The 15,438-nt window shown below is 37.3% G+C and overlaps 1 protein-coding gene across 1 annotated transcript in view; it reads left to right on the forward strand.

The window, feature by feature from the left end:
- Positions 1–15,438, forward strand: part of ITFG1 (integrin alpha FG-GAP repeat containing 1) — a 211,079-nt gene that overhangs the window by 118,341 nt on the left and 77,300 nt on the right. Inside the window, exons 11-12 of the mRNA XM_004583824.4 lie at positions 13,500–13,650; positions 13,985–14,093. Of these exons, the coding sequence (XP_004583881.2) occupies positions 13,500–13,650; positions 13,985–14,093 (260 nt within the window). The remainder of the gene's footprint in view (positions 1–13,499; positions 13,651–13,984; positions 14,094–15,438) is intronic.

The following is a 15,438-nucleotide window of genomic DNA, read 5'->3' on the forward strand; positions in this document are numbered from 1 at the left end:
AGATAGATCATTTCATTTGATAGTAAAGATAATTGCATTCCTTGTTATGTAACTATTTTAGCTTTTCTTTGTCTGTTCTATTTGCACTGGCAAGCACCTTCATCACAGTGTTGAATAACACTGATTTATTCTGCACTGTTGACTTGTTCATGACCGTGAATGGCTTTTGTTTGCAGAAGAGATTGTTTGCTTTTTAATATATAGCACAACCATGCATGGTTTAACAGAATACAAAACTTTCTTACAAATTTATATGAATTCTAGAAATAAATGAAAGTCATCCATAATCACAGCCTGCCTGTTTATATTCTTGTGTATAGCAGAATTGCAAATTAGGATTTGAAATTATCTAAAAGTGACAGAATTACTCTTAAATTGTTAGCTCACACACATACATGAGTCTGTGTGGTTCTCCCTCTACATGTGCTTTATACTATGGGATGAAATAGAAGACTACATAGGAAAAGTAGAGTTCTCCAGTCTTACTCGACTTCTGCAGCCATTAAACCACACATTATATAATGATAGTTAGTATGCCAAACATTGTACATCCAGTTGGAATCAAGATGATAGTTTCTGGATTGACTGGTCTGTTATGATTTTCACTTTTGCAGTTTCTGCTCTGTTTGCATTGATCTTCTTTGTTTTTGTGCAAGTATCAGGCACTCTTGCTTACTACTGCCCTATAGTATGTCTGGAGGTCTGAAATTGTGATTCCTCCAGCTTTATTTTTATTCTTCTAGATAGCTTTGTCTATTTATGGTCTCTTGTGTTTCCATATGAATTTTTGCATCATTGTTGCTAGCTCTGAGAATATTCTTGAGATTTTGATTGGTACTCCATTGAATCTGTATATTACATATGGTAATATGGACATTTTGATGATGTTGATAGATTCCGGAATTTTTTAATATTTTCTTCTGTTTCTTTTTTTAATGCTTTTTAATTTTCATCACACATGTCTTCCACATCTTTGGTTAGCTTTATTCCAAGGTATTTAAGGTTCTTCTCTGCTATTTTAAAAGGTACAATATAACAAGAAATAACCAAACAATAGACACAAAATTTATTGGAGGACCAAATTCATAATCCTTTCTAGTTTATCCTTAATAAAGCACCAAAACTTCAGAAGAGTGGAATCCCTCTTTCTTTGTTATTCTCATGATAAAACTAGAAACTGAGAGCCATGGGGTTGGTACTTTCTCTTGCTGAAGGCAGCCTCTGGGAAGAAACAAGCAACTTGTCCAGTCTTGTAGGAACTCTTCCCTCTTTTCTCACTGTGACAGGAACCTGACCTCACTGCTGCTAGTCCATCTGACTCATCCCAGTTGCCCCAAGGAAAGATAATTTTATCTAATTTGTGAGAAGTGTTAAAAAGTAACAAACATGCAGGGGTTAAATCTGGGGTTACTTGGGGTCAAGCTAGAGCCAAGAAAATATGTCAAAAAGTTTTTGTTCTTCTAAAGGAAGCAGTTATATCAGCTTCTTCTCCCACCCAAGTTTTAGTTAATTATCTAAATGGTTTTTTTCCTCTGCTTAATAAAAGCTTTAATAGGTGATTACGTATACATTCCCAGGCCTAATCTTATTTTAATGCATTTCATTGATGGGATAATGCCCTTTGATAAGGTAGGTAATTATCTGAAGTCAGCATGTTGTCAGCTCTTTCCCAAGAAAATTAAATTAAGTCAGTTCTTTCTACCAGGTATTAGGGTTTATATAGGTTTCTTAGCCTTCGTGAGCTAGTATTTCATAGAAGTTGGTTTTAGAGTAGGTTATAAACACATACCCGGTGTAAGAAAAGAAAAGCAAAATAAAGAGGAAGCAAAACATGAGCTCACAGCAAGAACAGGGTTGTGTTGTTTGTTTGGCTTGGCTTTTTGCTTGTTTGTTTGCTTTCTGGAGGGGTGGGTCTGAGAGGGACTTACTCCTGGCAAACTCGTGGCAGAAAGCTACCTGGGGATGCAGGGAGAGCACACTGTCATACAAGACGGAAACTTACACAGGGTAAGATGGTTGAGTGGGGCGTGGGACAGTCCTCGAGCTGAGGCTGAATTCTTAGGATAGTGGAGGGGACTTGGACTAAGGCTGAGCCATTGATACAGTTGAGAGGATTTGGACTAAGGTTGAACTCTTGAGCAGAGGCTGTGCTAATGATCATGGCAGGCAGGATCAAGCTGGTTAAGGGAAAATACAGGAGGTTGGAATCTCTTGTCAGTCAAGTGTACACAGGACTAAAATCTGTCTTAAGTCCTTTGTCCTTGCTCAGTCACAGGGGGGTAGTCTGAGTGGTTCAGTTTCTTACTAATATTAAACCATTTTAGAAATTTCTTTTTCTGAGGCCAGGCCCAGTGGCCTAGCAGCCAAAGTCCTCGTCTTGCATGCATTGGGACCCCATATGGACGCTGGTTCTAATCCCGGCAGCCCTGCTTCCCATCAGCTCCCTGCTTGTGGCCTGGGAAAGCAGTCAAGGACAACCCAAAGCCTTGGGACCCTGTACCGGCATGGGAGACCCAGAAGAGGCTCTGGACTCCTAGCTTTGGATCGGCTCAGCTCAAACCATTGCAGCCACATCGGGAGTGAATCAACACATGGAAGATCTACCTCTCTGCCTCTCCTCCTGTCTGTATATCTGACTTTCCAATAAAAAATAAAATAAATCTTTAAAAAAGAAGAAGAAAGAAATTTCTTTTTCTGAATTGCCTGTATGGAAGGGAGACTAGCACAGATGGTGAGTTCTGTATGATGGGATAAAACGTAACTAATAATGATGGTTTTGCAACCTTGTCACTATACTCTATACTTTAAAATGGTGTTTGTGATGTGTGAATTATGTCTCACTAAAATATGTCATATAAAAAGTATGATTCAGTTAAATGTCACTTCTTTGTATGTTGATTTCTGTACAAAATAGTGTATCAGCCAGCTATTAAAAGACAGACACATTATTATTTTAAGGTAATCATTAAAACAGAATTGATTTATGGGTTGAAAAGCACCAGACCACAAGTGATTAGGGGTAGGTGCTGAAGAGATAACTTTCACAGGATGAGAAGTAAAGCAAAGCAAATATTTGGCTGAAGTGACACGATATCTTGTGATTTCTAGTGGATAATCCATACTCATGGGTTAGTTAAGTTTATTTTCTTAAGAAGGAACCCAGGATGTATTCCTTTACCACAGTCCATTTACCCATATGAACAGTAATACTGAAGTCCAGACTTACTGCTGACATTGAATGTTAGCATCCTCAAGAAGAAATCAAAACATGTGTGCAATTATATTGAAATAAGTGATGTAGAAGGAGCTTATTGGAAGATGCAATTGTGTACATAAGTAAATTACAAGATTATTATTTTATAAAAATCAGCCACATTGTCTAGTCCCATTCATTTTCATCCACTTTTCAGTGCTACAGCCAGCCCTCTCTGGGCCTCGTGAATATCTCAGTAGACAATCAGAGAGGTGTCTGTCTTCAGATTCAAGCTCTTACTATGGATTATGTTCCTACCAGACATACCGCCTCTCTTCACACTTTTCCTATAATTCTATCATAGTTGATCAGCTCAAACGTAGGCTAATTTAGGAAAGAGTTGACAATATGTTAAGCTTTTGGTGTTTGACTTTATATACTGAGTGCCTGTTCTATTAATCCAGACTTCTGGGTTCTAAGGAGAAAAGTGTAAATGAGAAAAATTAAGGAACGTAGATGCTAAACAGCAAGTCTTAACAAGCCTAACATAAGGTAATGCCAAGACTATACCATGAAGTAAGGTAGGTGATGGGAGAGAACAACTAGTTGCTACTACTTAGTTTAGAAAAATACATGCAAATGAGTAGGATAACATATACTAAAACTCTCACCCATCAATTCACAGTCCCCGTTACATTATGGATATCTGTTTCTGTTCTGCCTCTGTGTCCTCATCAGTGTGATTACGGTGCTTTATTTGTATTGCAAGGTAAAATCATACCATCAGTGCAATTCTATAACCTCTTCATTTGCCTGTGAACAGTCTAACATGTCACTCACTCATGTTTTATAATACCATTTTAATAATTTCAAAATATTTCATTGGATTGATTTGACCAATCTCATTTATAGGATTCTTGGGTTGTCCTACATTCTTTTTTTAAAGTCATATTATATTTGATTTTTATGTAAAAACATATGTTCAAACAAATTATTCACTTCTGTTGAGTGATAGTTTTTTTTTCTTATTTAAAATATATTTCTACACCTGTGGGTTACTTTCTCTTATAATTCCTTGTCTATCCGCTGAGGACATTCTGCAAGGTCTAATCATAGACCTATTGATTTTTTTTTCCCCTTTATTTCCCTTGACTCTCTTACTCAAGCTTATAGTGTGCTCTGTCTTGGTTTCTCCACGTGAATGGCTGCTGCATCTTCATGTCAGACCTTGTCTTACGTAACAGGGGAATGTCTGACCATCTCTTCAAATTTGCCTTGCCTCAAACCAAACTTACTTTCTCGTCTAATCCAGTTTCTTCATAATTTTCCTGTTTATCACAAAGACCAATTCATGGACCCAAACATTTTAGACTAGGAATTACATTTTACTCTTCTCTGCCAAGTAACTATAATCCTCATTTATAATATGATTTTCAGGCTTGTTTTCTCTTCCAATTGTGTTGTTGCCTCTCTACTTCAACTCATTTTTTTTTCTTACCTTAAATTATTATAACATTTTTCTCATTGATTTTTTTTTCTCTGAAACTCTCCATTTCAGTTCTGCCTCTTGTATATTGCTGCATCAGTCATCCCCTTTCCTTTATCCTAAAAATCTCATTTCATTCTCTCTTACATTCCTTCCCTTCAATGTAAAGAAGCGGGGCAGGGGGACCACGTAACATTGTTTTTTGGACTCCAGATCCCTCCCCCTACTTTATTTTTCTCTCAAATTAAATCACATTTGTCCTGAGGAAATCTCTGTACCACAACCTCGTAAACTGAAAGCCTAATTTAGGAGTATACCTTTGTAACAAATAGCTGAGTTGCAGCATACCTTCGGCCACAGAGTACCAGCTGATCAGACCTTTCCCAGTTACGGTAAACACCAGCTGTAAACAGTCCAGCTGTCCCTGAAGTTCAGTAGTAGTTTCTGTCTTTAAATGCTTCCTACCCACATCTGGAACAGCCTGCCTGACTCATGAACTCTTTTCCTTGCTTGAACTCTTTTAAACTTAATTCAGCTCGGGTTTTTAATATCTCAGATTCATGCCTCGCCTTGCCACAGTCACACTTTAGCCTACTAAAAGCCTAGCTTGAAACCAGTTAGTGACTTCTGGGTGATAAATGTAGTGGGCCCTTCTCAGCCTTTTATGTCACTTGGTCTTACCTGCATTTGGATGTTGGTGGCTCAGTCCTTGAACTCCTCTGGAGTTCATATCCTCCCTAACTATTCCTGTCCTTTTCTCCTGAGACTTTCTCTGGTGACCTTAAATATTGATGTTTCTAGGGTTGTTTTTAGCCCTTTATTCTCAGTCTGCATTGTCTTTGTCTAATTTGGACTATTTTAGTCACTGTTTGCAAACCTCATACTTGTGTAACCACCTGATGGACTGTTCTGTGTGTTCTAGCTCTGGCACCCTGGAAAGTGTCATCTCTCTGCTAAGCTTGTTGTGGCTGTTCTGCTGATCTGAGGTGATGCAACTATCTCCAAAATCAGAAATGGGAAATCCATTCTTTATTTCCATTTTCCATTTTCTCCCTCTTTTCCTTGTCTACCTCTTCGTGGTCTCACCAACTATAATAGAGCTAAAATAGAACGTTCCTCTCTTTGCTGCTTCTGTATATTTACTTTATGAGTTGTGGCATACAGGAATTGTGCATTCTTGAAATCTGAGTAGGCTTTTTATATCACTACCCAAACGAAAATGAAAATGCCTACTATATTTCATTTTATATAATAAAAAATGCAAATATATTTCCTAGGCAAATATTATACCTAGGAAAAAAGAGTAGTGGCCACCATATTAGCCAATATTAGACATGCCTTTGACTAAAGATAAGACATGGTAAGATCTTTCACTAACCATTTATCTGCCAGAATGTTCATCATTCTCAGACTCAGATCCCATAAGTTTCCCTTTAAATCAGACTTGCTCTAGAAGAGATGCTCACTTCCTTCTTTCATTCGGGAAACATTTTCTTTCTGCCTACTGAATCTCATCCGAAATAGTGTCTTGGAAATTAAGGTACAGCTTTTGCCAAAAGCTTAAGTCAGTTTTACTCTGAATATCAATTTAATCGCCTTATTTGAAGATTTTTGTCAGTAATGTATGTTTTAAACACCCAATAATCTGTAGTATTTTAGAGTGGAAGTTTTATATCCATTCTGCATTTACCAGTAGGGAACATGAGTTTCAGAGCAGCCACTCAAATGAAATGTTTGTTTGTGATTCTTTAGAATTTGTTTCTCTTCTACCTAGTTCTGTAGAACTGTCTTTCTTCAAATTGCCATATAAAAAATGTAGCTCTTTTTCTTCTCTGTGAGTTTAGACTGATAATGAAACTAGGAAATTAGGAGAAGAGTTCAGAACATTCTAGAACAGAACTCAGTGGAAGTAGAAATGACTAAAATGGACACTCAAGCTCTAAGAGCAGCCAAGGAGAAAATCAAACTTCAAGTTAAATGATCCGTCAGCTACCTTTCTTAATGAGAAATAAGACAGATGCATGTAGCACATTAACAACCCAGAATAAACCAAACATTGTCAAGTGGTAGTGTATTGCCATGCTGATTTTATGGCCTTTGAAATTAAAACCACCCTCAGACTGCAACCTGGATGTATGAATGTTGGCTTATACAGAGAAGTGATATTTGATATGGCATTTGATGTGCTGACATTTACCGTACAGTTAAATTTTCTGCAGTTACTTTCATTTTTCTAAACAACTTTGTGAATCACAATTCAAACACCATTCAATTCACATGTTTACCATATTCTTACACAATATAGTGGTTTTTCCTGCATTTATCAAGTTATGCATCTACCATTAGAATCACATTTGTAACATTTTCATCGCTATAAAATTAAACTCCTATTACCTTTGTCATTTTTTCTACCTGCCATGTTTCTTCCCACCCTCTCCAGTGCTAGGAAATCACTACTGTACTTTCTATCTCAGCATGTTTGTCTATTTAGGATATTTCATATAAATTCAATCATACGGGCCCGGCGGCATGGCCTAGCGGCTAAAGTCCTCGTCTTGAAAGCCCCGGGATCCCATATGGGCGCCGGTTCTAATCCCGGCAGCTCCACTTCCCATCCAGCTCCCTGCTTGTGGCCTGGGAAAGCAGTCGAGGACGGCCCAAAGCATTGGGACCCTGCACCCGCGTGGGAGACCTGGAAGAGGTTCCAGGTTCCCGGCTTCGGATCGGCGCGCATCGGCCCGTTGCGGCTCACCTGGGGAGTGAATCATCGGACGGAAGATCTTCCTCTCTGTCTCTCCTCCTCTCTGTATATCTGGCTGTAATAAAATGAATAAATCTTTTAAAAAAAAAATTCAATCATACAATGTGCAGTACTTTATGATACACCTTTTTGACTAAGTGTAATGTTTTCAAGGTTTGCCTATGTAGCAGCATATATCACTACTTAACTTCTTTCTGTTGTCAGCAAACATTACATTATATGGACTTTTTGATCATTTTTCCTTTTGGTTATTATGAATAATTCTGGTGAATAGTTGTAAGCAAGTTTTTCTGTGGGTGTGTTTTCATTTCTCTTGAGGTTTACTTAGGAGTAAAACACATTTTTAGAATGTATTGAGAACTGCAGAACTGTTTCCCAAAGAGCGGCACCATTTTACATTTCCATCCACACAGTGCACAATGGTTCCAGTTTTTCTACATCTTGACTAGCAATTATGTGCTTCCTGCCCTCAATTTGTTCTCATTCATTTGATAGTCAGACAGAAATCTTTATCTACTGATTTATTCCCCCAAAACCAGCAGCATCCATGGCTGGACCAGACTGAAGCCAGGAGGCTGGATTTCAGTCTAGGTCTCTTATGAGAATGCCAAGGAGCCAGCTGGCTGATCCATCATCTGTTGTTTCCTGGAATGAGCATCGGCAGGAAGTTGGATTGGAATCAGAGAAGCCAGGATTCAAATTAGACACTCTAATCTGGGATATGGGCTCCTAATGTGCCAAATATGCATCCCCTCAGCCTTCACGATAGCCATTCTAGTGAGTGTGAAGTGTTATCTTCCTATGGTTTGGCTTAACAGATGGCTAATGATGCTGATTTTATTGCATGTACTTATTGGTCATTTGTCTCCTTTGGAAAACTGTTCAGATTCTTTCCCATCTTTTAGATTGAATTATTTACTTTTTATTGAGTTGTAACAATATTATATATTCTACATACAGATCCATTATTATGCTATTTAAGCTTTTTTCTCCCATTGTGTTGATCATCTTTTCACTTTCCCAATGGCATCTTAAACAATTTTTTTTTCATTTTGTTGACATTAAGTTTCCCTGTTGAAAATCTGTTGCCAGTGGAACCCTTAAGAAGTGAGGCCTGGTAGATGGTGATAACATCATTGGGCCATTGGCTTCGGAAAGTGCTAATGCTGAAGTTGACCCCAAAGTCTCTCTCTTCGGACTCATCATTTACCTCTTGTGTTCATGCTACACTCCTGTGACACGGTTTCATATTAGACCCTTACCCGAGCAGAGCAGAAGCTTGTGAGCTAAATCTGTTTTCTGTTTTACATCCTTAGCACTTTTAATAAGCAAATCCCTACTTACAAGACTCAAGTGGGAAACCAAGAATTAAGTGTTTCAGATACTGATTTCAGGGGGATCATATATGATATCAAAAGGAAATTCAGTAACATTATGTGATGATAATGTAATTCAATGTAGCCAGAGCCTTGGAGAGTGAAGACTACAGCCATTCCTGTTGAAATATGTTGGAAAATGAAATTAATTCCTTGACTTGCCATATTACAAAGTTAAAACATTGTTATTTGATTTATACTCTTCTAATTCAGGATTTCAAAGTGATTTTTATATCATAAATGGAGGATCTTTTCCTCCTTACTCTCAATCATGACATTATTTTCTAAAATTTACAAGAATATCTGCAAAAGAAACATTACAAAACAGATATGCTCCCCAAGTTTATTTCAGTTTAGACTTGGAAGTATCTTTACTGGTTGTGGAGTCATGTAAAATATTTATATGAATTATGTAGATGAATCTAGTTTAAGATGTCTGTCACAGGCTTTCATAAAATGAAATACTTTACTAAATCCTATCTATTTCTGGAGAGAAAACAACCAGCTGGATTATTTTTACTAACCCCTCAGGGCATTATGGTGACAATCAATTGAGTATATTGGATTCTCCTACAAGCTGGACATTGTGTTAGCTACTTTCATATATCCTCTTTTTTCATTCTCCCAGGACTCAAAGAGGCACTTGTCATTTTTACCCAGTTTGTAGGAGGAAACAATAAGGTTTTAGTTATTTGCCACAGATCTCTCTTTTTTTTTTAAGGAAGTATTCAACTTAAAGTGTTTTGATATAGCAATAGAAACACACTAATATAATAATATTATTTTATACTTTATAATCAGTGATATGTAATGATATCAACTCTCACTGCTGATACTGATGTTTTAACGATTTTTTCCAAGGGCGATTCTAGCTAGAGGCTGGTCAATTTTATTGCTATTTGCAAACAACCATCTTTTAGTTTCATAGATTTTTTTCTCTGCTTTTGCTGTTTTCTACTTAAGTTATTTCCTTCCTTATACTTACTCCACTTTTAATTTCTTCTTATATCTCTATTTGCTTAAAGAAATATGTCATTAATTTGCGACCTGTGTTTTTTAATGTGTTTAGTATTAGGAATGATTCTAAATATCACTTTAGTGGCATATCACAAATCTTAATATGTTGTGTCTTCATTTTCAAAGTACTTCTGAGTTCCCTTTTTATTTATGATTGTGTTTTAATTCATTCCTGTGGTTCAATTTGCGAAGTATCTCTGTTAATCCTTCCTAACTTAAGTTCTGTTATGATCGGAGAACATATATCATATGCCTTAAATTTCTTTTTATATTTGTGGATTCTTATTTTGTGGTGACTGAGAATATTAATTCCTGATAAATATATAATATGTTCCTCAAAAGATTGCATTTCCTGATGTTGCAGTAAGTATGTTTTCAGTAAATATAGTCAGATCAAACTGCTTTATTATGTTTTTCAAGTCTGCTTGAACACTGGCTAAACCAAGTGTTTTCAGTCTATGAATTATTGAGATACATTATTTTTTACCATACTTGTGAAATTTGTTAACTTTCTCCCGTTCTGTGTTTAATGTAATTTCTTGCCATGTTACTAGATATACGTTTATGGTTTTATGTTCTTTGAAAGAACTGACTCCTTTTTATTATAAAGTTACTCTATTCTAGTAATATTCTGTGTTCTAAAGACTATATTGCCTTTTGTTAATACAACTACTCCACCTTCTGTTTATATGCCTGGGTCTGGGATATTGCTTTTTTATATACAGTAGTTTTTTTTTTTAAGATTTGTTTATTTTATTACAAAGTCAGATATACAGAAAGGAGAGACAGAGAGAAAGATCTTCCATCCGATGTTCCACTCCCCAAGTGAGCCACAACGGGCCGATGCTGCGCCGATCCGAAGCCGGGAACCTGGAACCTCCTCAGGGTCTCCCACGCTGGCGCAGGGTCCCAATGCATTGGGCCGTCCTCGACTGCTTTCCCAGGCCACAAGCAGGGAGCTGGATGGGAAGTGGAGCTGCCGGGATTAGAACCGGCACCCATATGGCATCCCAGGGTGTTCAAGGCAAGGACTTTAGCTGCTAGGCCACGCCTCCGGGCCCTATATACAGTAGTTTTATTGAGAATTGTATAATGTGTGGGTCTTTGTCAGTGGCTTCTTTTATTTAGCATGATTTTAAGATTCATGAGGTTATCAGCATAATATATCATTTTTATGGACAAATAATGTTTCATTGCATTTTATTAATCAGTTGATATATTTTTGCATGGTTTCCCCTCTGACTCTTGCAAATAATGCTACTGTGAAAATTCATCCATACAACTTTTGACTTAAACATATGTTTTCATTCGGGGGGGCTATACATAGGAATGGAATTTTGAGTCCAGTGGCAATATGATTTTTAGCCTTTTGAATAATTTTCAGGTTATTTTCTAAGCATTTGTATCATCTTACATTTCTACCAGCCATGTTTGAGGGCTCCAGTTTCTCCATGTTCTCTCCAACACTAGTTATTATTGCTCTTTATATCATAGTCATATTATGAAAAAATATAAATAGTTATGAAATAATGTCTCATTGTTATTTTGGTTTGTACTTCTCTGATGGCTAATGCTGTTGAATATATTTTCATATATATGTTGGCCATTTGTGTATCATAGTTGCAGAAATGTCTATTCAGATCTTCGTCCATTTTAAAATTTGAGGGGTTTTTAAAATAAGCAGACTTTGTCAATTAAACATTTAAAATAAAAATAAGAAAAGTATGCCTATTCAAAAAATTGAAGTGTAGGTCATCTTTACATCTTATTTTATTTAACTAGTGGTAACCATAAGCAGTAAATTTAATGAATGGGCCCGGCAGGATTACCTAGTGGCTGGAGTCCTTGTCTTGCATGCAGCAGGATCCCATGTAGGCAACGTTTCTTGTTCCATCTGCCCCGCTTCACATCCAGCTACCTTCAAGAGGCCTGGGAGGGCAGTCAAGGATGGCCGAACCCTGCGCACACTTGGGAGACCCGGAAGAAACTCTTGACTCCTGGCTTGGGATATGCTCAATACCAGCCTTTGCCGCTACTTTGGGGAGTGGACCAGCGGATAGAAGCAGTTTCTGTCTCTCGTCTCTATGGATCTGCCTTTCCAATAAAAATAAATATTTTTTAAAAAATCTAATATCATTTCAATGATTAATTATTTGAAGGCAGTTAGAGAGGGAGACAAAGGCCAAATTAGACAGAGAAAAAGAGAGACAGAAGGATCTTCCATCTGCTGGTTTACTCCTGAAACGGCTACAACAGCCAGAACTGAGTTGGTCCAAAGCCAGAAGTTTCTTCCGGGTCTTCCTGTGGATGCAAGGGCGCAAGTACTTGGGCCACTCTCTGCTACTTACCTAGGCCATTAGTAGTGAGCCAAAATTGGAATTGGAGCAGCCAGCAGTTGAGCCTGTGCCCATTTGAAGTACTCGGGTCACAGTAGAGAGTTAACATGCTACGTCATGGCACTGGCCTCCAAGTTTAAATTTCAAAGAATTATAGTATATATTTGCTTTTCCAGTACTTTCCATTACATTATTTTATAGATTGTTATTTGATATCATTTTTCATCTGCTTGATGGACATTCTTTAACCTTTCTTATATGCCATAAATAAAAATATTGGTGCAAATGACTGAAATCTCAGAAAACTTTTCATCAAAGATGTCAGACAATGTTTTACAAAATAAGACTATGAACTAATGTTTGCAGCAACAATGCTATATAATAATAGTTGCAGCTGTTTTTTTTGAATGTGTACTTTGCTATGTTTCAGGTACTGTGTTAAACACTTCACCAGGCATTTTCTCATTTCATCCTTTCAGCATTCGTCTGAAGTAGCATATGAAGTTAACAAGGATGAGCTCTAAATATCAATAAGAAAAAATTTGTAAGCACCAGTTCACAGAAGAAACAAAAAATCCAAAGAACCTAAAAATAATATTCACTCTTCCTCCTAATCAAAACAATGAGATTATATTTAAACTGTTCAGCTAGAAAGAGTAAGAAGCAATGCTGCATACGTTGACAATATATGAAGGACATAACTTACACATTATTGAAGGACATAACTTACACATTATTGAAAGTATAAATTGATATATTTTATAGAGAACCATTTGGATTCACTTATTTAACTTTGGCATACTCTTTGACCAGATGACGGTCATCTGTGTCAACCCTTGTACAAGTTCCCAAGAAAAATAATTTCCCTGTATATGTGTGTGAGTATAATAGAGAGAAATTGGCAACAACCTCACAATAACTGCATTAACATAAGTGATGATTTAACTGTTATAATGGAGCTGCCATTGGAAACAGCAGGATTATGCAGAAACCTTAACTCTGATGGGCTATTGGTGGGAGAAACAAGAGTGGTCAGTGAGGGTGGAGTACCAAGGGAGAAAAGACAGATGACTTGGAAACTCCACACAGAGATGTTAGCAACTCCCTAGCCTCAAAAGTCAGGTTTTTGCCGCCCTAGATTGGAAATGGATAGCCATTTATGGGGTATGTGTGTGTCACAGTGCAATAGTCAATGAGTCAAAGATTTTTTTTCATTCAGTTTTACTATACACGGTTGACCATCTGCTTTGATCCTAGGAAACTCAGCACAGCTAATGCTGCACAGAACTGAAATGGTATGTTCACTAAGTGCTTCTCCTTTGTCATTCAGCAATCAGCAGGCCTTTTTGCTGGAGAATGTCCCTTGTAATAACGCAAGCTGTGAGGAAGTGCATCGAATGTTCAAAGTCTACTGGGAGCTAACGGACCTCAATCAAATCAGAGATGCCATGGTTGCCACGTTCTTTGACATTTACGAAGATGTGAGTTTGAAGCTGTCCTCTGTGTTTGAGTTTGCTATCCACTTCTATTTCTGCTTTCACCCTTACTTGACCATAAAAATGTAGATAACATAACAAAAGCAAATGGGTTCATTAAAGAAAACCCCTTTTGATGTTAAATAGCACAGGTAACAAAAATATTGGCAACATGAGTGATCACTTCAGGCAAATATGAAAATAGTTTATCAGTGAGTGTTTATTTGTATTAAACTACTGCAAAATCATGCCTTGAGACTGGTGAATCTGCCGCTGATCACTGTAATGATCACGTTCTAGTTGGTCTACTAGTTCTTACCATTTTGTTTGTTTTTTCCAGGGAATTTTGGACATTGTAGTGCTAAGTAAAGGATATACAAAGAATGATTTTGCCATCCATACACTAAAAAATAACTTTGAAGCAGATGCTTATTTTGTTAAAGTCATTGGTGAGTAGTTTTTGACCCTTTGTTTTTCCTTTCTCTTTCTCTCTCTCTCTCCTCTCAAATTGAACATTCCAAAAAGGAAGGGCATGTTTCTATATAACTTATTAACAAATCTGCAAATCAGGAAATAAACTTCAGTACCCCATCCTGTCTATACATAGATCCCATTCAGATTTCAGCAGCTTTTCCTGGTTTAGGATTCTGTCTGCAAATATCTGTCACACATACTTGCCACACCTTCTTTCAAATTTCATCAGTCTGGAACAGTTCCTCAGTCTTATTTTGCAGAGGCTTATCAGTTTTAAACAATGCAGGTTTTACACTCTACAAGATAACTTGGCTTCCGGACTGCCCAACTCAGAACAGGAATTCCTTTCAGAAGTTGTACTGCAAGGAGCTGCGGAAGCAATGCTGTGCACTACTCATTGCTTCGTGGCAGAAAACACCTGTCCCCCCAGCTGATGTTAACACTTGCTTGCCTGCTCATCTTAATGGCTACCAGGTTTCTCCACATTAAATTCAGTTGTCCCATTTGTAGCTAACTGGCATTTCATAGGAAGGTATTTTGGTGGTTATTTTAATGTCGTTCTTTATGATCAGATTTCTACCTTCTGCCCGTAGGGTCCTCGACTCCTGCTTGTACTCTGTATGAGACAAATAATGACTATTTCTATAACCCCTTTTCATAAGGTAGCATTCTACTGCTCATCTTGTGTCATCTAGTACTTCAGGGCTGTCTTCAGTCTTTCATGTATTTGTGCATTATCTTTCCTAGCGGTGAAAAGCCTGTCTCCTCTTTTCTTCATTGTGTAAAGTCTTTCTACACTGTGCCCTCTTCCCAGTCTTATCACCCTGTCTCTTACTACTTCATTCCTGTGATCATCATAAAGACCATGTGCATGTTTTATGAATGTATGGCCAACTATTTTTATCTTCTTTAATGAGTACACACTTTATTGGTTTCCACATGTTTGCTTTTACTAAATGGTGATTGAGATTGCTTTTTGTACATGGATCTTTTATTCATCAACCTTAAGTCACTTAATTGGCTCTTGGATTTTGTTTAGTTTCTTTGGCATTTTCTGCATAGACAGGCATGCATCTACCAGGCAGGACTATTCTGTTTCCTTTTTTCTGGTCTGTGTGTCTTCTGTCTCTTGTGTGTGTGCTGGCTAGAATTTCACTCGATGTGTTACAAGAGGGTAGTAGAGTAACTTAGTTGCCCTTACCCTATATCCAATTCTTTTTTTGAAAAAATACTTTTCTATTTTTATTGGAAAGACAGATTTACAGAGAGAAGGAAAGAGAAAAATCTTCCATCTTCTGCCTCATTCCCCAAGTAGACACA

The sequence above is a fragment of the Ochotona princeps genome, chromosome 16, assembly GCF_030435755.1.
Source record: "Ochotona princeps isolate mOchPri1 chromosome 16, mOchPri1.hap1, whole genome shotgun sequence".
NCBI classification, from domain to species: domain Eukaryota; kingdom Metazoa; phylum Chordata; class Mammalia; order Lagomorpha; family Ochotonidae; genus Ochotona; species Ochotona princeps.